At 39.8% G+C, this 26,949-nt stretch overlaps 1 protein-coding gene across 1 annotated transcript in view; it reads right to left on the reverse strand.

Moving 5' to 3' along the window:
• Positions 1–505: 505 nt before the first annotated feature.
• LOC143774830 (uncharacterized) overlaps positions 506–26,949 on the reverse strand; it is a 56,320-nt gene continuing 29,876 nt past the window's right edge. Inside the window, exons 7-11 of the mRNA XM_077262600.1 lie at positions 21,443–21,611; positions 18,682–18,849; positions 2,920–2,981; positions 2,710–2,765; positions 506–645 (exon numbers count right to left, since the gene is read on the reverse strand). Of these exons, the coding sequence (XP_077118715.1) occupies positions 604–645; positions 2,710–2,765; positions 2,920–2,981; positions 18,682–18,849; positions 21,443–21,611 (497 nt within the window). The 3' untranslated portion in view covers positions 506–603. The remainder of the gene's footprint in view (positions 646–2,709; positions 2,766–2,919; positions 2,982–18,681; positions 18,850–21,442; positions 21,612–26,949) is intronic.

Raw genomic sequence — 26,949 nt, forward strand, 5'->3', positions numbered from 1 at the left:
TCACTTTCATCCTTCCTCATCTCAAGAGAATGGTGGAGTCATCTCTGACCAGTTCAATCTCTGATGTCTGCTACCATTGTGGAGATCGACATTAACAAGTTAAGACCACCTATTTGGAATGGAGCCAGTGTGAGTGGACCCATGGATAGCAAGCCAATGATGTCCATGTTCTTTGCTATGCATCTACTGATCATTTTTATACTGTTGGGTTTAGGGTTGAATTTCTCTAACATGCCTCATACTACATTCCAAATCTGGACTCTTGAGCCTTTGGGCTGGAACCTGATGACACTGAGATCTTGAATAACCAAAGTGTATAGTTTATATTTTTTGAAAAACAAAGGTTTAGTTTTCCTTGATAAGGAGTTTTCACAAACAGTAGCGTCAGCCATATACAGAAGCTGATAAATAAAAAAAGATTCCTGTGTTTTTGAAGGACAACGGAACATCCACTGCATTCACATTTCGAGCCTGGACCTATTATGTATCTTCTCGTTCATTGGCTCAGTCTTTTGTGATGACCTAATATTAAGTTCGCTCAAATAGCAGAACAAAAAGATATCTTTTTACGATGTCTTGAGGTCTTCAACTGGTTTCCTCCACCTACTTTTTGTCTGGCACAATGGAAGGTCTTGGGATAGTAAACTGAAACAAAACCATATAAATTAAACTTAATTTCCTGCTAAATATTTAGAGATGTATCAAACATTACTATTTCTCTGAGCTTGAAATGTTACACGGTGGAAGGCTTAATATGACAAGCTTTAAAGACAAATGTCATCTTCTTCTCAACATGTGTTTTCATTCCCCATGTTTTAGGTACTGATTTGAAAGGGAAATCCAAACCAAACATTTTGGAGGTGGATTTTTTCTATTGTAAGAAATTCAACTCCAAAATTTTACGTTTGGATTACCCGTTAAAATCAGCACCTAGAACATGGTACTGAATACAGAGTATGACTTTTTTTCAAAGATTGGATCCTGATGAAAACAAAACAATAGTATTATAAATGACAAATAAATCTAGCATTTAGGTCTGCAAAGTTAACATTATTTATCTAAGGAGAGCACCTTTCCACTATTTTCTTTTTTTTTGTGTGCAAAGGAGTTCGAATCACCCTTAAACTGAGTTATATCTGAAGGAATGTCCCTTAACCCATTGCCTCTTGAGCCGCCAATTTTTTGTTTTCATCCCCTTCTTTCAAAAGCTATAACTTTTTTCTTTTCTGACGACATTGCCATATGAGTGTTTGTTTGTTCCGTGTCGAGTTGTAGTTTTGAATGACACCATTCATTTAACTTGTAATGTATTTAAAAATCAGAAAAAAACATGCGACTGTAATAACATGCAAAAAAAATGCAACTACATCCCTGTTTTTTGAGTTTTGCTTCTACAGTGCTCATTGTATGATAAAAATGACCAGGTATCTTGATTCTCCAGATCAGTACGATTACTTTAATACCAAACTTGAAAAGAATTTTTTATTTAAGTGGTGTAAAAAAATTCAAAAATTTGCGAAAAGAAAATTTTGGTTTCTGTTGCCATTTTCCAGTAGCCATACCCTTTTTATTTTTCCACTGATGCAGCTGTGTGAGGGCTTTTTTGCCTGGTGACCTGACAGTTTTATTAATACCAATATGGGATTAACACAACATTTTATCTCTTTTTATTGCATTTTTTTAATGAATGTTTAGTTAGTGAAAAAAATGCAATTGTGTTGTTACGTTTCGTTTTTTCTCATTTCAGCCTTTACTGTATGGAAAAAAAAAATATATATATATATGGCTCCCGTAATTCAAGTAAATTAACGAATGGCATTATTGAATAATCCACAAAAAACATGAATTAGGCACAGAATGTAGATATATTCCACGCATTTCAGATCAATTATGTTCCTACTTCATGGCATGATGAAACGTGTTGCATATCTGCACTGTGTGTCTTGTTCATATTTCTTGTGCATGATTCAATAAAGCCATCCGATATTTTATTTAGATCGTGGGTTCCGTGTATTTCTTCATTTTTCTCTCATTGTGCCCAGATTGTGTCATCCGGGCACCTGGCGGTGAGTGTGAGCTGGACATTTCTCATTATGGCATTTACCGTATGGGTTAATTAATTTGATATTTTAGCAAACCGGCCTTTACAGACATAATCATGCCACCTATGTTTATTTATTTATCTTTAATGTTCTTATTTTAATGTGAGAAAAGTAGGGTACTTTTTAAAAAATTTTTACTTAATTTTTCAGTCCACTTAGTGGATTAAAACCTATTGTTGTTCAGTCCCTTACATTATATACTGCATTACGAAATTCTTGCAGTATACAGTGAAAATCATGGTCTCCTATGAAGCTCAGCCTGTGGCCAAGCTTCATAGGAGTGGCGAGATAATGGCAACACGGCCTTTCAACGGACCCCCTGCTGTAACTTTAGCCCATCTGTGAACACCAATTCCGTTTCTGAGGGACGATGAATGCGAGTATCAGCAACCACAACAGAAATTGACAGCGAAATTTTAATGGTTAACGGCAGCGATCGGAGCTCTGCTCTGAATGCTGCTGTTAGACACAGATGCCAGCTATGTAACTCAGCCAGCATCTGCTGCACGTGGACTGTGATCATCTCCTAAGCCCCATCCTCATATGGTTGCCCGCCTTTCAGTGCAGTGAATGTACATGATATTGCTTCTAGAAATTAATATCTTACCATCAAATTGGTGTTTACTGTTCCCAAGTTTGGACGGAAATTAGAATTCAAAGAACCTGAATATAAATAAAATAATTGAAATTTTACAATTTAGTTCAACCATAGCCCTTATTGTGGCCTCGTCATAGTAACTTTACACCCAAGCTTGCTCTAGTGATTTTTTTTTGGCACCCGTTGACTTGGTCGAGGAACCATTATCAGATAACTCACCACTGGCACTGTTGTCATCCTTCTCCCATTCATCCTCATTCCATCGTTTGTAATCTATTAATCTGCCAAGACAGCAAAAAGAAAATACTAAGTACAACTGGTAGAAATAGTATATCCCTGCTACTGCCCATACTTGTAGCGCCAAATGATAATTCGAAATAACCAATTTTATTATTACCTCTATATCTGCAAGTAAGAAGTATATCTGGAGGTGTCAGGTTGTCTTTAATGTTAATCAAGTGGGTACTAAGCAAACAATGAAGTTTAGTCATTTCTTTTAATGTTTTTCTACAGGAAATCGTTTATAAATTAATGTACAAAACTAGGATTTAAAGCGAAGCTGTCAGCAGGATTTTGATAAGTAAACTACAGACACTGTCAGGTTGGCGCCGTTAAACTGATTAAAATGATACATGGGGTGAAGAAATATGTCTTGTGGTGGTTCTTATGTAATCGGTGTTAGAAGTTAGGAGTCTTATCTTCCTGCTCTAAGCCAGGGAAATCAAGGAAATACCTGCCCACAAGCCACCCCGAAGAACAAACAGTCTGTCTCTATGATGAGGAACATGTTTATGCTTCGGGGAGGCCTTTGAAGAAGAAGAAAAAAAATGACAACCATTTAGAGTAGTAAAATGATAAAATGAAAAACAAAATAAAGAACCCTCAAAAAATGGTAAAAAAAAACATATGCCCCATTGCTCATTTTCTGCTGTCCGTTCCTCTTCTTTCCATCTTCATCCGACGCGTCTATGGTGTCTTCACTCTAGTCTAAGTTATCACAGCCATGATCAGATCATGAGGCCACTGTGTGACATAAGGCCGTGACATTACGATTTCATGACTTAGGCTTCTTACACACTTGCGTCGGTACGGGTCCGTCGCTAAGCGTCGGCGCGACGTACCGATGCACGTTGTGAAAACGTGACACAACGTGGGCAGCGGATGCAGTTTTTCAATGCATTCGCTGCCCATTGTAAAGTCCCGGGGAGGAGGGGGCGGAGTTCCGGCTGCACATGCGCGGTAGGAAATGGCGGATGCGACGTACGAAAAAAACGTTCCCTTGAACATTTTTTTGTTCTGACGGTCCGCCAACACACGACACATCCAGTGCATGACGGACGTGACGTATGGCCATACGTCACGATCCGTCGGCAATACAAGTCTATGGGCAAAAAACGCATCCTGCGGGCACATTTGCAGGATCCATTTTTTACCCAAAATGACGCATTGCGACGGACGTCACACGACGCAAGTGTGAAAGAAGCCTTATGCAATGATCCTATAATGTGCAGTGACCAGGATTGAAGTTCTGGCTTATAGTGAAGTGGACAGAGATAATGTGCACCACCTCAGAAAGAAGATCAGACAGCTGGCAGTGAGCAGTTTGGCGGCAGGAGAGGTGAGCATTTTCTTGTTTTTGTTTTCTACAGCTTCCATTTATTATGCTCTAGGAGAGGAGTCTAGAGAGACCCCAAAATAAAATAAGAAAGATTCAATTTGAATCAAATGTGAACTTGGATCCCAAATGATCCGCTCATCACTAGTCTTTACAAAGGGGCATGTCTTTAGGCTGCTATGCATAATTACTCTATAAGCCATGCCTCCTTGGAAAAGACCAGGAAATTTAGCGCTAAATAAAAAGGCTTATATCTCTGGAAATGTATGGTGACTTTTAAAATATACAAAGAAAGGAAAATTGAAGAGGATGGCAAAAATAAAACAATTAAACAACAGCAAAAGCTGGACACTTTCAACATGATGACATGGTAAGGCCGGGGTCACACTTGCGAGATCAATGTGAGAAACTCACGTGAGTCTCTCGCATCAAGTCTAGGCACTGCTGCCGGCACTCGGGAACGAGGTTTGTTGCTGCATGTATTTCTATGCAGCTGAACGCTCCGGTCCTGAGTGCCAGCGGCAGTGCTGGGACTTGATTCAAGAGACTCACGCAAGTTTATCGCATTGAACGGCTCATACAAAAAGGAGCTGACTCACTCCTGCACAGCGGCCCATCGGGGGATTCTCCTGCTCTCTTGTGGGCCAGTCCGAGCTTGCATGTAAGGTTGAGTTTATTGCACAAAATGCAGTCCTGACAAAGAACTATTTGTTTGAAACACTTTCCTGGTTGTGGGGACACAAGTGATTATGGAATTTTATCTTGTTCCTCAGATGTAATAAACAAGTATTTATTTCACAATATATCAGTATTGCTGTACTATCTATGCGTTGTTCCAGATAAAGGTCCTTATCACACGTCACCGTGCAGCCCGAGGAACGAGATGCCGTAGACGTGGGGAGCTGACTATATATTTATACATAGAACAAAATTAACAATGTGTTTGTCTTCATTCTGACTGTAATTAGATGAGGTATTAATTTTAATCCCTTGATGACTGAGACAATTTTGACCTTATTGACCAGACCAATTTTTTAAAATCTGACAAGTGTAACAATACAGTAATAACTCTGGAACGCTTCAACAGATCCCACCAATTCAAAGAATGTTTTTTCGAGACACATTGTACCATTTACCATTTACCATTGTTAGTGGTAAATTTAGGTTGATATGTTTGCACTTATTTGTGAAAATATCTGAATTTTGGCAAAAATTTTGAAAAATTTGCAATTTTTCAAACTTTCAACTTAAACCAGTCAAGTCAGGCTGTACGAAATAATTAACTTTGTATCCTCATCATTTCAGCAACAATTTCTCATTTTTTTAAGACAATTACAAAACCCGTTTCTTTAGGGACCTGTTCAGATTTAAATGAACTTTTAGAGGCCTATATATTGGAAACTCCCCAAAAGTGATACAATTTTAAAAACTGCACCCCTCAAATATTTCAAAACTGTTGTCAGGAATTTTTTATCCCTCCAGGTGCTACACTGGAATTAATGTAAAGTGGAATGAAAAACAAATTGTAAATTTTCCTCTATAATTATGCTGTAGCACCAATTATTTCTTTTTTACAAGGAAGAGCAGAAGAAAATGAATCCCAAAAATGTCTTACCCAGTTTCTTCAGAGCACACTGACACCCTACATGTGCTCACAAACTTCTATTTGAACAAACGGCATGGCTCAGAAGGGAAGGAGCACCATTTGAATTTTGAACACAAATTTGGCTGAAATAAATTGCATGCGTCATGTTGCATTTGCGGGGCCCCTAAGGTGCCAGTTCAGCTATAGTGTTCTTGTTTTCAATTTCACTATTTTTACCCTCAGGGCTATTCGGACTACACCTTGGAGAGTCTCCCTTTAAATAGTCTAAAAATTAACCTTTATTACTTCATATTAAAAGTCTTATCAACCCCGGAAATAAACATAGAAATACATGACACACATATACTAAAGTGCTTGTGCTTATCAGTGCTCATTAAAAGAATGGTTTGGTCTCACCCATCCAAAGATTTCTGTTAGTAGCAGTATCTCATATATCAGGAGCAATGAATGTATATATAGAGGTTAGGGTTTTCCTTCTTTCTCCCTGTCGTTCCCCTGCATTGCTCCTGTCCTTACAAGGACATTACCCAAGTATGAACTGCTACTGATTGCCCACCATGTATGTATAAATGGTAAACTGATTGCCCACCATTTATACATACATGGTGGGCAATCAGTAGTACTTCATACTTGGACACTGTCCTTGTAAGGACAGGAGTAATGCAGGGGCATGACAGGAAGGAAAAAGGAAAACCCTAACCTCTATAGACACATTCATTGCTCCTGATATATGAGATACTGCTACTAACAGAAATCTATGGATGGGTGAGACCAAACCATTCTTTTAATGAGCACTCCTGCCTCTAAGGTGCCTAAACTGCAGAAATCCTCAACAAGTTACCATATTTTGGAAGCTATACCCCTCAAAGACTTTATCCAGGGGTAGAGTTAGCATTTTGAAACCTACAGATACTACACAGAATTTGTTAACATTAGGTCGACATTCTGAAAATTTTCATTTTTTTTAAGGAAAAAGCTGCTTTATCTCATATTTTTTCAGTTTTGCAAGAGGAAGAACAAAAATGTGGATCTCGCAGTTTGTTATTCATTTTCTACTTTGCGTGACAATACCCCACATGTAGTCAAAAAGTACTGTTTGGTCACATGATAGAGTGCAGAAGGGAAGAAGAGATATTTGGTATTTGGAATGTAAATTTGTCTGGAATAGATTGCAGAAACCATGTCTCATTTGGAGAGCCCCTGAGATGTAAGAACAGCAGAAACCCCCACAAGTGACCCCATTTTGGAAACCAAACCCAACAAGGAATCCATCTAGGGTTGCGTTAAGCATGTTGAACCCATCGGTGCTTCAAATAACTTTTTAAAATGTAGAGGTGACAACAAAAAATTATGTTTTTTTCTGCAAAAAATGTTGTTTTAGACCCAAATTAGCAATTTTCCAAGTGGATAATATTAGAAAATGGCACCCATAGTTTGATACAAAATTTCCTCTGAATGTGACACTACCTCATATGTTGTCAAAAAATGCTGTTTGGGCACATGGCATAGCTCAGAAAGGCAAGAGCACTATTTAATTTTTTGAGCGTAAATTTGTCAGGAACAGATTGTGAATGCCATGTCACATTTACAGTGTTAGGGCTAGCGGAACGCACCGAGTATAGATAGCTAGCTACAAGGTGCGTTCATAGCACGGGGTCCACCGTGCAGAGATATCTGCTGCAAAGTAATGGCGGATAACCTCTGAGCTCACACATGGGTTAAGCTTCACCCTGTGTGGACTGGAAGAGATCTCTGTTGCCTCACAGAGTCGGTCTGTAGACAAAACTATTACCCTAACTAAGGGTTCTGCTTGCTCTGGAACTATTCTGTGCTAATCGCACACATAAAGGAACCAGATGTTAAGCCAAGCGACTAATTGCCCCCACTGACGCTAGCTGCCTGCCTGAGTGTACAGTCCCAAAGCTACAGCCTCACACCACATATGAATAGAGTGGTATAGTATCCACTGGCATAAGCCAAACACATTTGATACTAGTGCATGGCCGTGGAGCCATGAGAACCTTTTAGAGTTGCAGCTCTTTCAGGACCTTCCTGGTGGACCAATAGGAGCTGCTTCAGGGCCTGAGCGTGTGACCCCCGACCTCCAATGAGAGGTCCTCCAGTGGACATGCTCAGTGTGTGAAAAGCAGGACTTAGTTCCAGAAAAGCCTGCTCGCCGCTGACCAGTTCTGGTTACAAAGGCAGAGCTTGGAAAGGCAGCAGTTAAGGTACCTTCACACTAAGCGTCTTTGCAGCGAGAACGACGATGATCCGTGACGTTGCAGCGTCCTGGATAGCAATCTCGTTGTGTTTGACATGCAGCAGCGATTTGGATCCCGCTGTGATATCGCTGGTTGGATCTAGAAGTCCAGAACTTTATTTCGTCGCTGATCACCCGCTGTCATCGCTGGATCGGCGTGTGTGATGCCGATCCAGCGATGTGTTCACTTGTAACCAGGGTAAATATCGGGATACTAAGCGCAGGGCCGTGCTTAGTAACCCGACATTTACCCTGGTTACCATTTTAAAAGTAAAAAAAAAAACCAGTACATACTCACATTCTGATGTCTGTCACGTCCCCCGGCGTCCACAGGGTTACACGCTGCTGCCGAGAACTTCCTGCACTGACTGTGGCAGCGCCAACCGTAAAGCAGAGCACAGCGGTGCTTTACTGCCGGCGCTGACACATTCAGTGCAGGAAGCTCTGAGCAGCAGCGCGTAACCCTGTGGACGCCGGGGGACGTGACAGACATCAGAATGTGAGCATGTACTGGTTTTTTTTTTTACTTTTACAATGGTAACCAGGGTAAATATCGGGTTACTAAGTGCAGCCCTGCACTTAGTAACCCGATGTTTACCCTAGTTACCCGGGTGCTGCAGGGGGACTTCGGCATTGTTGAAGACAGTTTCAACGATGCCGAAGTCGTTCCCCTGATCGTTGGTCGCTGGAGAGAGCTGTCTGTGTGACAGCTCCCCAGCGACCACACAACGACTTACCAACGATCACGGCCAGGTCGTATTGCTGGTCGTGATCGTTGGTAAGTCGTTTAGTGTAACGGTACCTTAACCATTCGCACAGTATCAGGCTGAGCCAGATGCTGGGACCGACGTCTCCGCTGAGCAAGTTCCACTGTGGCTGGAGGAGAATGGGAGACCTAAGCAGACAGGGTTTGAGATTCCCCCTGTGCAGCAGCGTGAACTCGACACCTAACATACAGAGCCCCTGACTTGACAAAACAGCAGAAAATCCTTACAAGTGACCATATTTTGGAAAGTAGACCCCTTACGGACTTCATCTAGGGGTGAACTGAGCATTTTCAACCTAAAGGTGATTCATAAAGCTTTGCTACATTTAGATGGCAAAACAAAAAAATACTTTTTTTTCATTAAATTATTGTTTTAGCACTAAATTTATAATTTACATGAGGGCTAATGGGAGAAAAAGGACCCCGTAATTTGATGTGCAATTTTTGCCTAACACAGATACCCCATATGTGGTTGACTGTTATGCACACGGAAGGGATCTGATGGGATGGTGTGCTACTTGGCTTTTAAAACACAGATTCCATTGGAATAGATTTAGGATGCCATTAGCCGAGACCCTGAGGTTCCAGATCAGCAGTGCCCGCCCACAAATGACCCCATATTAGAAAAGTTTAATGAGTATTTTGTATCCACAGGTGCCTCACAGAATTTTATAACATTAGGACAGGGAAATATAAAATTTTAGTGGTGACAATGTATTTTTTTTATTTTTTGGCAATTTTTGAGTTGCACAAGGGTTAATAGGTGAAACGAAGACCCCACAATTTATTGCGCAACTTCTCCCAAATGCGGTGATGTCCTATATGTCATCAGAAACTATGTTTGCACCACACATCATGACTGAGATGGTAGTAGCGCTATTTGGCTTTTGGAGCTCAGATTTTGCTAGAATAGTTTGCAGGTGACATTTGTGAAGCCCTAAAGGTGCCAGAATAGAAAAAACGCAAAAGTGACCCCATTGTCGAAATTGCACCTCTCAATAAATTCATCTACAGCTGACATGACTATTTTGTAACATTAGCACCCCATAAATTGTTAATTGGTCTCTCCCCACTACAATAATGCCATACATGTGGCCGCTTACAGTGGTTTAGGCACAGTGGGGCTCAGAAGGAGGGGGGCATTTGCATTTGGAAGAGCATATTTCACTGGATTTTATTTGAGGTTGTGGAAGCCGTCGCTTTTCCAGAGTCTTTGTACTACCAGTAATGTGGGAACCCCTATATTTCCAGTGACAGGTGAGAGACACCGGCGGGGGCTGATTTTGTGTTGGATTTTTATCGGTAACATTTTGGGATACATAACATTTTTTGATCGCTTCCAGTATAAGACTGGGATCACATTGTTGTGTTCTATGCTGAGTGCTTACCTCGGTGTTTCCATGTAAATCCCACAAAAATGTAATTCAGACAAACCCCCCAAAGGAATTACTCTCTATAGCGAGACAGATGGAGAAAATTTGGAGTTTGCTTCTGCTCCGGTGGTGTTCATCTTTTTAGGTGTGCACAAAACTGCGGTCATCCACACTTGTGCACTAAAAAGATGCCTAAAAACAGTGACACCACTGAAATAGAAACCATCTGCCTCATAAGTGACTGGTTTCCTCGGTGGTTTTGTTTGAATCGCAGGTTTAGAGATTTACATGGAGACACAGACATAATCGCTCAGTAGAGAGAGCAGGATAAATGTGGCCCAAGCCTTATTCTGATTTTTGGGAGGTAGAATGAACAAATAGACAGTAGCACAAGAATAGTTCTTCCTTTTATTTTTTGCTCAGTTCACCATGTGGTATAAGTGATTAGAGGACTTTATTCTTCGAGTCGGTGAGATTACAGTAGTACCAGGTTTATATGTTTTTTTTTATATTTTGCTGCTATCACACAGTAAAAATGTTTGTTTTTTTTTAAGAAAAGCTTTTTTTTGTAGCCATTATTTTTTAGCAAACAAAGCTATATGAGGGCTTATTTTCTGCGGGATGAGTTGGAGAATTTGTGGTACCATTTTGGGTAACATAACGTTTATGATCGTTTTTCAATCAGATTTTTCATACGCACAGAATGAACAAAAGCCAACAAATCAGTATCTATTTTTATATATATTTTGGAATTTTACTGTGAGGTAAAAGTGATAAGACCAATTTGTTCTTGGGGTCGGTATGACTACAGCAATACCAGATGAATATCATATTTTTAAAGTTTTGCTTCTTTTACAGACTCAAAACAATATTTTACAATAAATAATTTGTTCTTGCATTGTCATATTCTGAGAGCTGTAACTTTTTATTTTTTTGCTGAATGGGCCATATTAGAGCTTTTTTATTGCGGGACAATTTGGCGTTTTCATTTACACAATTATTTTTTACACATCACTTTTATTATCCCTTTTTACTCCTTTTTGTGTTTTCTTTTAATGAAAAAGCAAGATTTTATGGCATATTTTTATTTATTTTTTATGGTGTTCAACCGCCAGAATAAATAACGAAACATTTTTATAGGTCGAGCCTTTCCGGACATGACAAAATCATTCTGTGTACTTCTTTATTTATTTTTGTTGTATCACAAAAGCTGCGTTTTCAGTGGCAAATCGGTTTGGTAATTTATATTTTTCTTATTTACTTTATTTTACATATTTTATTTAACATTTTTTTACTTTTTCACTTAGTACCTCTGTGGGACATGTATTTTTTTTAAATTTGATCATTGGTCTCATTTGTAGCATCCCATGTATTAGTATTGACTTCAATTGGCCGCATTGGAGAGACCGCCCCTGCCCACAACGAAATGATCCCTATGTGCTGCTGAAATACATGAATCTGATATCACTGGGGAAAGTTGGCATGAGGGCAATGCCTCAATAACTGCCTGGTGCTGAATGTAGGATCATTTCTGTATGGCTATAAATGATGCCAACACGGAACCTAGTGCTTACACATGGTAAATAATCAATCGAGTACGTGATTCTAAGGGCCATATAATAATAAAGATTATCTCTCAAGGAATCACGCTGCCGGTAAGACGTACTCCTAGAAGAAGACTAAAGAAAACTTATATGAAATATGCTTTCCCCTTGAGGCTGTGTAGGGAACCGCAGCTCAGTCATGTCACGCACTCCATTTTTAAGGCAAGAAAATATTGTGCATAAAAGTTTTGTCACAGCCATGATCAGATCATGAGGCCACTGTGTGACATAAGGCCGTGACATTGCGATTTCATGACTTATGCAATGATGCTACAATGTGCAGTGACCAGGATTGAAGTCCAGGCTTATAGTTAAGTGGACAGAGATGATGTGCACCACCTCAGAAAGAAGATCAGACAGCTGGCAGTAAGCGGTTTGGCGGCAGGAGAGGTGAGCATTTTCTTGTTTTTGTTTTCTACATCTTCCATTTATTATGCTCTAGGAGAGGAGTCTAGTGAGACCCCAAAATAAAATAAGAAACATTCAATTTGAATCAAATGTGAACTTGGATCCCAAATGATCCGCTCATCACTAGTCTTTACAAAGGGGCTTGTCTTTAGGCTGCTATGCATAATTACTCTATAAGCCATGCCTCCTTGGAAAAGACCAGGAAATTTAGCGCTAAATAAAAAGGCTTATATCTCTGGAAATGTATGGTGACTTTAAAAACATACAAAGAAAGGAAAACTGAAGAGGACGGCAAAAATAAAACAATAAAACAACAGCAAAAGCTGGACACTTTAAACATGATGACATGGTAAGGCCGGGGTCACACTTGCGAGATCAATGTGAGAAACTCGCGTGAGTCTCTCGCATCAAGTCCCAACACTGCGGCCGGCAGTCGGGAACGGAGTTTGCTGCTGCATGTATTTCTATGCAGCTGAACGCTCCGGTCCTGAGTGCCGGCGGCAGTGCTGGGACTTGATTCGAGAGACTCACACAAGTTTGTCGCATTGAATGCCCCATACAGAAAGGAGCTGACTCACTCCTGCACAGCGGCCCATCGGGGGATTCTCCTGCTCTCCTGTGGGGCAGTCCAAGCTTGCTTGTAAGGTTGAGTTTATTGCACAAAATGCAGTCCTGGCAAAGAACTATTTGTTTGAAACACTTTCCTGGTTGTGGGGACACAAGTGATTATGGAATTTTATCTTGTTCCTCAGATGTAATAAACAAGTATTTATTTCACAATATATCAGTATTGCTGTACTATCTATGCGTTGTTCCAGATAAAGGTCCTTATCACACGTCACCGTGCAGCCCGAGGAACGAGATGCCGTAGACGTGGGGAGCTGACTATACATTTATACATAGAACAAAATTAACAATGTGTTTGTCTTCATTCTGACTGTAATTAGAAGAGGTATTAATTTTAATCCCTTGATGACTGAGACAATTTTGACCTTATTGACCAGACCAATTTTTTAAAATCTGACAAGTGTAACAATACAGTAATAACTCTGGAACGCTTCAACAGATCCCACCTATTCTAAGAATGCTTTTTCGAGACACATTGTACTTTATGTTAGTGGTAAATTTAGGTTGATATGTTTGCACTTATTAATGAAAATATCTGAATTTTGGCAAAAATTTTGAAACATTTGCAATTTTTCTAACTTTCAACTTAAGCCAGTCAAGTCAGGCTGTACAAAATAATTAACTTTATATCTGCATAATTTTTCAAATGTAATTTTAATTTGTTAGGATGTAAGAAGGGTTCAAATTTCAGCAGCTATTTCTCATTTTTTTAAGAAATTAGAAAACCTGTTTCTTTAGGGACCTGTTCAGATTTAAATGGACTTTTAGAGGCCTATATATTGGAAACTCCCCAAAAGTGATACAATTTTAAAAACTGCACCCCTCAAATATTTCAAAACTGTTGTCAGGAATTTTATATCCCTCCAGGTGCTACACTGGAATTAATGCAAAGTGGAATGAAAAACAAATTGTAAATGTTCCTCTATAATTATTCTGTAGCACCAATTATTTATTTTTTACAAGGAAGAGCAGAAGAAAATGGATCCCAAAAATGTGTTACCCAGTTTCTTCTGAGCACATTGGCACCCTACATGTGCTCATAAACTTCTATTTGAACAAACAGCATAACAGCATGGCTCGGAAGGGAAGGAGCACCATTTGAATTTTAAACACAAATTTGAAATAAATTGCATGCGTCATGTTGCATTTGCGGGGCCCCTAAGGTGCCAGTTCAGCTATAGTGTCCTTGTCTTAAATTTCACTATTTTTACCCTCAGGGCTATTCGGACTACAGCTTGGAGAGTCTCCCTTTAAATAGTCTAAAAATTAACCTTTATTACTTCATATTAAAAGTCTTATCAACGCCGGAAATAAACATAGAAATACATGACACACATATATTAAAGTGCTTGTGCTTATCAGTGCTCATTAAAAGAATGGTTTGGTCTCACCCATCCATAGATTTCTGTTAGTAGCAGTATCTCATATATCAGGAGCAATGAATGTGTATATAGAGGTTAGGGTTTTCCTTCTTTCTCCCTGTCATTCCCCTGCATTGCTCCTGTCCTTACAAGGACATTGCCCAAGTATGAACTACTACTGATTGCCCACCATGTATGTATAAATGGTAAACTGATTGCCCACCATTTATACATACATGGTGGGCAATCAGTAGTAGTTCATACTTGGGCACTGTCCTTGTAAGGACAGGAGTAATGCAGGGGCACGACAGGAAGGAAGAAGGAAAACCCTAACCTCTATAGACAAATTAATTGCTCCTGATATATGAGATACTGCTACTAACGGAAATCTATGGATGGGTGAGACCAAACCATTCTTTTAATGAGCACTCCTGCCTCTAAGGTGCTTAAACATCAGAAATCCTCAACAAGTGACCACATTTTGAAAGCTATACCCCTCAAAGACTTTATCCAGGGGTAGATTTAGCATTTTGAAACCTACAGATACTACACAGAATTTGTTAACATTAGGTTGACATACTGAAAATTTTCATTTTCTTTTAGGAAAAAGTTGCTTTATCTCCAAAGTTTTGCAAGAGGAAACACAAAAATGTGGATCTCACAGTTTGTTACTCATCTTCAACTTTGCGTGACAATACCCCACATGTAGTCAAAAAGTACTGGTTGGTCACATGACAGGGTGCAGAAGGGAAGAAGAGATATTTGGTATTTGGAATGTAAATTTGTCTGGAATAGATTGCAGAAACCATGTCTCATTTGGAGCACCCCTGAGGTGTAAGAACAGTGGAAACCACCACAAGTGACCCCATTTTGGAAACCAAACCCAACAAGGAATCCATCTTGGGTTGCATTAAGCATGTTGAACGCATCGGTGCTTCAAATAACTTTTTAAAATGTAGATGTGAAAACAAACAAAACAATTTTTTCTGCTAAAAATGTTGTTTTAGACCCAAATTAGCAATTTTCCAAGTGGATAATATTTAAAAAATGGCACCCATAGTTTGATACAAAATTTCCTCTGAATGTGACACTACCCCATATGTTGTAAAAAAAAAGCTGTTTGGGCACATGGCATAGCTCAGAAAGGCAAGAGCACTATTTAATTTTTTGAGCGTAAATTTGTCTGGAACAGATTGTGAATGCTATGTCACATTTACAGTGTTAGGGCTAGCGGAACGCACTGAGTATAGATAGCTAGCTACAAGGTGTGTTCGCAGCCCGGGGTCCACCGTGCAGAGATATCTGCTGCAAAGTAACGGTGGATAACCTCTGAGCTCACACGTGGGTTAAGCTTCACCCTATGTGAACTGGAAGCGATCTCTGTTGACTCAAAGAGTCGTGCTGTACACAAAACTATTACCTTAACTAGGGTTGCTCTGGAACTCTTCTGTGCTAACAGCACACATGAAGGAACCAGATGTTAAGCCAAGCGACTAATTGCCCCCACTGATCCTCCAGACCCTGGGAACCATCCAGGATCACTTCCGATATTTGTGTCCCATTGACTTGTATTGGTATCGGGCATCGGTATCGGCGATATCCGGTATTTTTTGGATATCGGCCGATCCAATCCGATATCGATACTTTCAAATATCGGAAGGTATCGCTCAACACTAGTGCCCATACAATGTAGAGCCCCCATATATTGTAGCACCTCTATACATTGCGCCCAACTTGTTCTTCTGGAAACATGCACCCCATAAATTGTTAATTGGTCTCTCCCCACTACAATAATGCCAAATATGTGGCCGCTTACAGTGGTTTAGGCACAGTGGGGCTCAGAAGGAGGGGGGCATTTGCATTTGGAAGAGCATATTTCACTGGATTTTATTTGAGGTTGTGGGAGCCGTCGCTTTTCCAGAGTCTTTGTGCTACCAGTAATGTGGGAACCCCCTATATTTCCAGTGACAGATGAGGGACACCTGTGCGGGGGCTGATTTTGTGTTGGATTTTTATCGGTAACATTTTGGGATACATAACATTTTTTGATCGCTTCCAGTATAAGACTGGGATCACATTGTTGTGTTCTATGCTGAGCGCTTACATTGGGGTTTCCATGTAAATCCCACAAAAATGTCATTCAGACAAACCCCCCAAAGGAATTACTCTCTACAGCGAGACAGATGGAGAAAATTTGGAGTTTGCGTCTGCTCCAGTGGTGTTCATCTTTTTAGGTGTGCACAAAACTGCGGTCACCCACACTTGTGCACTAAAAAGATGCCTAAAAACAGTGACACCACTGGAATAGAAACCATCTGCCTCATAAGTGACTGGTTTCGTCAGTGGTTTTGTGTGAATCGCAGGTTTGGCGATTTACACGGAGACACAGACATAATCGCTCAGTAGAGAGAGCAGGATAAATGTGGCCCAAGCCTTATTCTGATTTGTGGGAGGTAGAATGAACAAATAGACAGCAGTACAAGAATAGTTCTTCCTTTTTTTTTTGCTCAGTTCACCATGTGATTAGAGGACTTTATTCTTCGAGTCGGTTCGATTACAGTAGTACCAGGTTTATATGATTTATATTTTGCTGCTATCACACAGTAAAAATGTTTGTTTTTTTAAAGAAAAGCTTTTTTTTTTGTCGCCATTATTTTTTAGCAAACAAAGCTGTGTGAGGGCTTATTTTCTGCGGGATGAGTGGGAGAATTTTTGGTACCATTTTGGGTAACATAACGTTTATGATCGTTTTTCAATCCAGATTTTCACATGCACAGAATGAACAAAAGCCAACAAATAATTACCTATTTTTATATATGTTTTGGCAATTTACTGTGAGGTAAAAGTGATAAGACCAATTTGTTCTTGGGGTCGGTATGACTACAGCAATACCAGACAAATATCATATTTTTAATGTTTTGCTTCTTTTACAGACTAAAAACAATATTTTACAAAAAATAATTTGTTCTTGCATCATCATATTCTGAGAGCTGGAACTTTTTTCTTTTTTTGCTGAATGGGCCATATTAGAGCTTTTTCCTTGAGGGACAATTTGGCGTTTTCATTTACACAATAATTTTTTACATATCACTTTTATTATCCCTTTTTGTGTTTTATTTTAATGAAAAAGCAACATTTTATGGCATGTAATTATTTATTTTTTATGGTGTTCAACCTCTGGAATAAATAACGAGACATTTTTATAGGTCGAGTCTTTCCGGACATGACAAAATAATTCTGTGTACTTCTTTATTTATTTTTGTTGTATCACAAAAGCTGTGTTTTTAGTGGCAAATCAGTTTGGTAATTTATATTTTTCTTATTTACTTTATTTTTCATATTTTATTTAATTTTTTTTTACTTTTTCACTTAGTACCTCTGTGGGACATGTATTTTTTGAAAATTTGATCATTGGTCTCATTTGTTGCATCCCATGTATTAGTATTGACTTCAATTGGCCGCACTGGATAGACCGCTCCTGCCCACAACTAAATGATCCCTATGTGCTGCTGAAATTCATGAATCTGATATCACTGGGGAAAGTTGGCATGAGGGCAATGCCTCAATAACTGCCTGGTGCTGAATGAAGGATAATTGTATGGCTATAAATGATGCCAACACGGAACCTAGTGCTTACACATGGTAAGTAATCAGTCGAGTACGTGATACTAAGGGCCATATAATAATAAAGATTATCTCTCAAGGAATCACGCTGCCGGTAAGACTGACTCCTAGAAGAAGACTAAAGAAAACTTATATGAAATATGCTGCCCCTTTGAGGCTGTGTGGGGAACCGCAGCTCAGTCATGCCGCACACTCCATTTTTAAGGCAAGAAAACATTGTGCATAAAAGTTATGTCACTTTCTAACAAACTTTAGTTGTATGTCCCTTTTCATTTTTAAGACCTCAACTTGCCATCACCAAATAGAAACATTCTTTGTTTACAAGTTGCCAAATTTTTCAAATTTGCCGTTTATATTTATTTGGACCAAAAAAGTTCAAACAAAACATTTCTAACATTTTTTTTTCAATTTTTATGTTATTTTGGGATTCTGTGTTTTGTTAAAACCATAACACTTCTTTTTTTAACTCTGTAAGGGCTCAAAACAAATACATCAGTCATGGAGTGAGTTGAGCTGTGTGGAGCAGGCTCAAGAGCTGAGCCCGCATCACAAACTGTAGATTCGGGCTGTGTTATATAGTATTGGCAGCAGATTCAGGAGCGGACACTGACATTTAATTGGACCAGTCACTGAGGCGCATACACTAGATGCAATCACAGGGAACCAATGGCTTACCACGGCATCCATGGACCCGCTGAAGGTACCCATCGTGTTTTTATACATCGTAAAATACTCACTTGGTTTTGTCAGATTCTTTCCGACGTCGGTATGAGATGAATGCCAGAGCGGTGATAATGACGAGAAGCACAAACACCCCGATGGTCACTCCGGCATATACTCCCGGTTTACTGATGGCCGTCTGACAATGGTCGCCTGTGTACCAGAACTCGGACGATTCCTCGCAGCTTCAAGAAAACAAATTCATGAGTCGTGTGAAGACTAACAGAAATTCGGAAGTGATGTAATGAAGTTATTGTTGAAGGCATTTTTAAAAGATTGTTTAGGATTAGAAACCTGCGGCTGCTCTCTTTTTGTAAGGAAGCAGCTATGGATTATTTAGTCTTTCACATGTACCATCATTGTGTCCATCAATTTCTGAAGATGTCAGGTCTTAAGCATTGATGTCAAGTCTTAAGTATTGAAACATTTATCTTCAGGGGCAGACACTGAGCCTGTGCAAGACTACGTGACTGCCCCACCATTCAAGCTCCTCCTACGTAATTTTTTTCTTACTTAAATGCATAAAACTGGGGCTAAGAATCATTTTTGCAATTGGATTTCATTAAACCCTTCACGACTTTTGACATATAGGTACATCCAAATTTGTGGCCCTGCCTGTCCGGACTCACAAGCCGTGTCTGCATCTAGCCCGACACATGAATGCTTATTTAATCAGGCATCATGTGCCTTTTTATCAGCCAAAGGTGAAGTGGCACTCACCCATGGCTGTTAACTTTTTAAATCCAGCTGTCAATCTCTGACAGAGGCATTTAACATGTGCCGGCAGGGAGCGCATCGTTCCATGTTCCCATCAGTGCGTTTGTGATCGACAGGGGGCCGATTGGTTGTCATGAAAAGTGGGGGTCTGTTGATGCACTGCTGTGTATTGGACAAGTGATCATATGATCACAGTGTAAAATCCCCTAAGGGCACTATTACCTACAGTAACAAGTTAACAAGTGAATTTTAAAAAAGAAAAATTTGGAAAATACAAAAATTCAAATCACCCCCGTTTTACCCCATTAAAAATAGATAGTTAGAAAAGTAAAAAAAAATACACCTGTGTGGTACTGTTGCGTTTGTGAATGTCTGCTCTATCAAAATATAACGTAAATTAATCCTCTCAGTAAGCAGCGTAACGAAAAAAAAATCAATACGTTAGAATTATGTTTTTAGGGCCACCACAACACTGCAATAAGAGGCGATCTAAACATTGCATCTACCTCAAAATGGTATCAGTAAAAATGCCAACTCAAGGTACAAAACATAAACCCTCACACAGACTTATAGCCCAAAAAAAAAAATGTTATTGGTCTCATAAAATGGCGGCAGAAGTAATTTTTTATTCTAACAAATTTCCAAATTTTCTTTCACCTCTTAAATTTAAAAACCTACATAAGTTTGGTATCTGTGTATTCATCCTGATCTGGGGAATCATGTCACCAGGACAGTTTTACCATTTGCCTCTTTTTGCCTATGTATAAAATGACTGGTGGTGGAGGAACATGTGACCAGACCTTTCCATCAGTCTCCTCCAATAGAAAAGCAGTTTTCTCATGTGAAGCTTTCGATTGGACCAGGCTGATGATGGCTCTGGTCACATGCTCCTCCAGCAGCAGCAGCCATTTTATGAACTGGAGGGCTGTGCGGTCTGTGGAAGAGAGCTGCACTGATAAGAGCAGGAGGAGAACCTGTCATGTCTATATGGTAGTACAGCCATACATTTTATATATATGTGTCACTATATAAGGACTTTATTTTTTGCGAGACGAGCTGTAATTTTGATAAGTGCCATTTTTCCAAATGTGTATGTAATTGCTAAAATTGTATTAAATTTTTTATTATTATAAGGGAGAAAAAAAATAATGACCATTTTTACGCTATTTACAGATTACCATAAATATACTGTTATCTGCTTACTTTGTTATGCGGGATTTTACGATTACAGGGGTGCAAATGTGTCCGTGTCATTTCCTGGTTTGTGATGTTTAGTATTTAGAAGTGTATGATTATTACGATATTACAGGTATATAGAGATGCACTGCTACATAGAGACATATCTCTATGTACCAGTACAAGGTGCCTGTAAAGATAAAGCCCATTAGCCCTTTGAAAATAAATAAAATCTGCATTTTCTTTGGGAACAGTTGGAAACAAAATGATATTTCTTTTTAACGGGGGGAAAAAAAGGTTTATTTGAATTTTATATATTGTTTTCTAATTTTTGGTTTTCTTTATAGTACCTGGGGTACTTCAACTTGAGATTGTCTGATTGCTTGAACCATTCACTGCCATACTATAATATTGCAATATATGGACAAAAATGTCATCCTATAATAAAGACCGCCACAGCCTGAGCGGCACAGGAGGACAACAATGACAACCCATAATTTTTTTTCAATCTTACTTATGGGGAGGGCAATGGATGCTGATCAATCACATCATTTAAATGCTGCTGTCAGTGATTAACAGCGATATTTAAATCAACACTTCAGTATTTATTTTTTTATTTTACCACTTTAGTATTATCACTACTACTGTAAATTCCCTGCCCCTAGTAATATAATTACCAACCGTCATCTTCATCCTTTAAAACTTCACCCCTGTCATTTGCACTTTATCAGTGGAGGCCCGCTGCATCCTGCTCGGTGTGCATTTGTCATCAGACAGGTTTTTGGGAAGGCTGTATCTGTATGGTATGTGTTTTTTTTCTTGATTTTTTATGTTAGTCGTTTTAGAGGTTTAGCTTAAGAAGAAGAACATATTGGATTTACTTACTAGCATTGTGGTCCTCGGTTCGTGACGGAACAATGTCCTCTGTTACAGTATAGAGGATTTTCACTATGACTACTGCATCTGGACACACAGAGTGTCACGCCTGAAACATTGAGCGGACTATAATATGGCTGAATGTATTCTGGGATTTCGGTTTGATTGGAGCATATTTCTGGAAAAATCAAAACAATAAAATATATACCAAATGTATATTATTCAACCTAGACCTGATGAAGAATAACAAAGCCTAATTTATGAACTAAGAATGTAGGGTTAAATATTTGGATGATGTTCCCCACTTTCTGATCTCCTCACACGCCGAAGATCATTACACAGAAATTTGAAAGAAACTATTTGAGCATTTTTGTAAAAGGGACAACAACGTGTTGAAATTGTAACCCTGACAATAGGACCTAACAATTCTTCAAGGAAAATTGACACCACTAAGATACTGAGATTTGGTGGCAAAACAGCTTATAGAAAAGTGATGGAAATCCAAATTATGACTATTGGTTAATTACTGTACTAATAATACTTGAATATACTCTTCCCTCATAATTAGGGATGAGCAAACGTGCTCGGTAACACTCAGAAATCACTCGAGCATCTGGGTGCTTGGATGTGTTCGACACTCAAAAAGCATTGACTGGTGTTTGGATATGAAACTTGAATCCCCACCCCGCATGTTTGGTGCCTGTTACACAGTCAAAAAAATGCAGGTATACCCGGCCAGTCACTGTAATTCTGTAGCCATCTTGGTAGTGACTAGTGATGAGCGAGTATACTCGTTGCTCGGGTGATCTCCGAGTATTTGGATGTGTTCAGAGAATTAGTTTTCCTTGGCTCAGCTGCATGATTTACAGCTGCTAGACAGGCTGAATACATGTGAGGTATGCCTGTTTGTTATGGAATTCCCACATGTATTCAGGCTGTCCCGAAGCCTTAAATCATGCAGCTGAGGCAAGGAAAACTAAATCTCTGAGAACATCCAAATACTGGGAGATCACCCGAGCGTGCTCGGGGAGACCCAAGCAACAATGCTACTTGCCCATCACTAGTAGTGACATTTCTGTGATTGACTGGCTGCATTACCTCATCAGAGGTTAAAAAAGGACTGGTGCACCACGGTCACCATAATGTAGCCATTGCACAACTCAGGGACGTTGTAATTGGAGGGAAATAGCAGTTATCCAGGACTGTTTGTGCACAGTTTAATCAGAGTCCTCTAGTGTTGATACTGGTGCCGATACTAAATCATCAAACTAACATCTTCTACACCAGTTCCTGTACCCCTTCCTGCTCTTCCTCAACCTCTATCTCTGATTTGTTATCTCAGAGCACCTCATCTACATCAGCCGGAAGCTGGAAGCTCTGCAGCACTACCTCAGCGAAGCGGCAACAGGCTCTGCTAAAGCTAATTTGTCTAGGAGCTTGAACTCCACACTGCACATGCTGGCAAGGCTTTGTGACCAGCAGAGGCCAGGTTCTGGAATACCAGCTCGAATATGCCTGCAAGTATTCTGGTCAGCATCCACACATAACAACTGAAGAGTGAGCATGGATGTCTGACATTTGTTAGCGCAACAATCCCTCTTCTGTGCCTACTTCGCTGCTCACAATTAAAGAGGAAGCTTTGCATGCAGAAAAGGTGTAGATGACAAAAATATGAGACAGGGAGATACTACCCAGCCCAGCCTCATCTCATCTGCTCAGCACACATTGGGAAAAATGAGGAGGTGTAGACTGAGGATGGAGCAGAAGGAGGAGGATGACGAGCTGGTTGAGAGCGCAACAGAGGCTAGTACCCACACAAGCTTTGTCCCATCTCTCCTACATGGATAGGATGTGGAGGAGAATGAGGAGGAAAATAGGAAGGAGGAGATGGAGAGTAGTCATCATGGTGGAGACAGGGAATTGTTGGCTGTGGTGAGATTGGCTTATACGGCATACTTTATGTACCATTGCCTTTCCCGTAACCATTGTGTTACATTTATCTTGGCCAAAAAAGAATACTGGTTGTTCACCCTGCTAGACCTATGCTAGAAGTAGAACTTTGAATCTCTCCTTCCTGAGGAAGAGAGGTCTACTAAAATTGTGCTATACCAGAAGGCCATTCAAAATATATTGAAAAAATTCCCATCAGACAGTGCTAGTGGCAGGGGGAAATCTTCCTTTCCCAGCCAAAGAGGTGAGGCAAGAGAAACACACACCTGGTACAGCAGAGGCAGGGGTACACTGTGAAAGGCCTGGACACATTTCATGAAACCTTCCTAGCATTCAAACCTTGATGACTGGGCATTTTTGACAAGGAGTGAAACGTTTTCAAAGGTGATCAAGCAATACCTGGCCAACAATACCAGCATACTTCCTAATTCCTATGTGAACTTCAGCTGTTGGGTCTCAAAACTAGACACCTGGCATGAGCTGTCCCTCTTTGACTTGGAGCTGTTGTGCTGCCGTGCCGCTAGTGTCTTGTCTAGCAGGTTTTTATTGCTGCCAGGGTATGTCATAGCAGACAGTTGCTTTTGCCTGTCAACAGAAAATGCTGACAGGCTCACTCTGATAAAATTGAGCAAAGCCTGGGTAGCCCCAACTTTTCCACACCACCAGATGATAGCAGCACATAAAGTGTTTGTAATACTTTATTGAGGCCCACCAGTTGTTGCCTTCATGGGTCTATGGATGTCTGGATGACCCTACTTAATTTTTTTCTTACTTTGCACTTTGTGCAAAGCCTTTATGAGGGTAGGACTACTTTAACTACAAATCCAAAATATAAGAATGAAGCCTGGAAGTTATTGCTTTCAAGGGTCTATGGATGACTGTATTACACTCCTTACAGTATTTATTTGGCTTAGCACATTTAGCAAAGCCTTTATGAGTGTAGGAGTACATCAATTGCACTTCCAAAATATGTGACTAAGGCCTGGAAATTGTTGCCTTCAAGGGTCTTTGGATGACCCTCCTTAGAATTTTTACTGGCTTTGCAGTTTGTGCCAAACCTTTAGGAGTGTTGGAGTTCATCAACTACACATTCAAAATATTTGATTGTGGCAAGCAGATTGTTGCCTTCAAGGGGCTATACATTCCTGTATTACCCTTCTTATAATTTTTTTCTGGCTTTGCACTTTGAGCAAAGCCTTTATGAGTTTCGGAGTAAATCAACTACACTTTCAAAATATTTTAATTAGGCCTGCAAGTTGTTGCCTTCAAGGGGCTATGGATGACCCTGCTTGTAATTTTTGGCAGACTTTGCACTTAGGCTGGTTTCACACTTGCGTTTTGATCTGCATGCGTTTTTGAAAAAACGCATGTGGTGAAAAAACGCATGTAATCGCGGCAAAACGCCGCGTTTTTTAGACGCATGCGTTTTTTTTTTTTGTTTTTTTTCCCATGAAAAAATCAACTAGAAAATCCACTAATAGTAGAATTAGTTAGGGTTAGGGGTAGCTTTTTATTAGAAGAATGTCCTGGTCACCCTAACCCTACCCCTAACCCCTAAACGTAACTGAAATACGTGCCACTGAAATACGTGGCACTGAAATACGTGGCACTGAAATACGTGATACGTGGCACTGAAATACGTGGTACGTGGCACTGAATACGTGGTACGTGGCACTGAAATACGTGGCACTGAATACGTGGTACGTGGCACTGAATACGTGGTACGTGGCACTGAAATACGTGGCACTGAATACGTGGTACTGAAATACGTGGTACGTGGCACTGAAATACGTGGCACTGAATACGTGGTACTGAAATACGTGATACGTGGCACTGAAATACGTGGCACTGAAATACGTGGCACTGAAATACGTGGTACGTGGCACTGAATACGTGGTACGTGGCACTGAAATACGTGGCACTGAATACGTGGTACTGAAATACGTGATACGTGGCACTGAAATACGTGGCATTGAAATACGTGGCACTAAAATAAGTGATACGTGGCACTTAAATACGTGGCACTATGACTGTCACAAAAAGGTTCATTAAACGGTTAGGGGTGAGGTTAGGGGTAGAGTTAGGGTTAGGGTTTGGATCCCTTTATCACCTTGATGGTGGTGGGTGGCTTTTCAGTCTGTTTTCTGTTTTTTTTCTATAAAAACGCATGCGTTTTTAACGCAAACAAACGCATGTGCTTAAAAACGCATGTGTTTACATAGACAGCAATGCATTTTTTTGCCGCGAAAAAACGCATGCGTTTTTTCGCGGCAAAAAAAACGCGCAAAAAAATACTACAGGTTGCATTTTTGAAAAAGAACGCATGCAGAAAAAAAACGCATGCGTTTGAAAACGCGACCAAACGCGTACAAAAAAAAACGCATGCGTTTTCAATGTTAAGTATAGGGGAAAAAAACGCATGCGTTTTTTGTGCAAAAAACGCTGCAGACAAAAACGCAAGTGTGAAACCAGCCTTAGTGCATAGCCTTCATGAGTCTACATGAAAATTGGAATAGAATGTTTATGAGGCCCTTTTTATGTCTAACAAAGGATGTATCTGAGTCCCTCTTCCATCAAATTTTTGATAGTTCTTGCTTACTTCATAAATTACACTGAAACTTTCAATTTTCTTATCAAAATTTTAATTTTTGTTCAAAGCATTTTTAAAATTATTTTTAAATGTTGCCTTGTATACAGGTCATTATACAGGAAAGAAGGCTTCTTAATATTTTTTACCCGTAAACTCAAATTTTTCATTGAATTTTGAATGTTTTATTGTCAGTCTTTAAAGTGGAGCAAAAGTGTGACACCATTCTTCTCAGCAGCGATCTGGGAGTCAGAGATGCTTCCAGGGGTCTTCCTTGTGCTGTTCTCCTTCCATTCAGCACTTTTTCTATCCATTTAAACATTTTCACTGCCTCCCAGACCTCATTGTAGGATCTGCCAGAAAAATTCTAGGATTTCCCATTGACTCCCATTTTACTCCTTACTCAGACGAGCATCCAAGCATTAGGAATTGCATGGTCTGAGTAACGGACATCTGAGATTTTAGTGCTCATTCATCCCTACTCATAATCTCTTATATAATTTTGTAAATATGAAATAAGAAGACGAAGCAAATCATTTGGATGATCTTCCCTACTTTCTGATGTCCTCCTGCTCCATAGTTCATTGCATGGACTTAAAGGGAATCAGTCACTTTATTTTTGGCTCCTAATTAAAGGGAACCTGTCACCAGTTTTGTGACATAGCAGCTAAAAATATTACCTTATTCAGTATCTGCGCTGCATTCCGTAAATTATTATATAACCCACAGACTTCCCCTGTATATCACCAATAAACCTTTTTTATTTCTCCTGCATTGTATGGTAATCTTCTCAGTCTGGTCCGATGGGTGTTGCTTCTGGCCTCTTAATTTCCCCCCAACTGCTGCTCACCATTCTCTTTCTTAAATTGATGTGGATGCTGATTAACATTGCCGTGAAACTTCTTGCGCCTGCGCAGAAATATCATGTCTCGCGCCTGTGCAGTATGCTTTGCGCAACTTTGGGCAAAGCCGAAAAACA

This window comes from Ranitomeya variabilis, chromosome 5 (genome assembly GCF_051348905.1).
Source record: "Ranitomeya variabilis isolate aRanVar5 chromosome 5, aRanVar5.hap1, whole genome shotgun sequence".
NCBI classification, from domain to species: Eukaryota; Metazoa; Chordata; class Amphibia; order Anura; family Dendrobatidae; genus Ranitomeya; species Ranitomeya variabilis.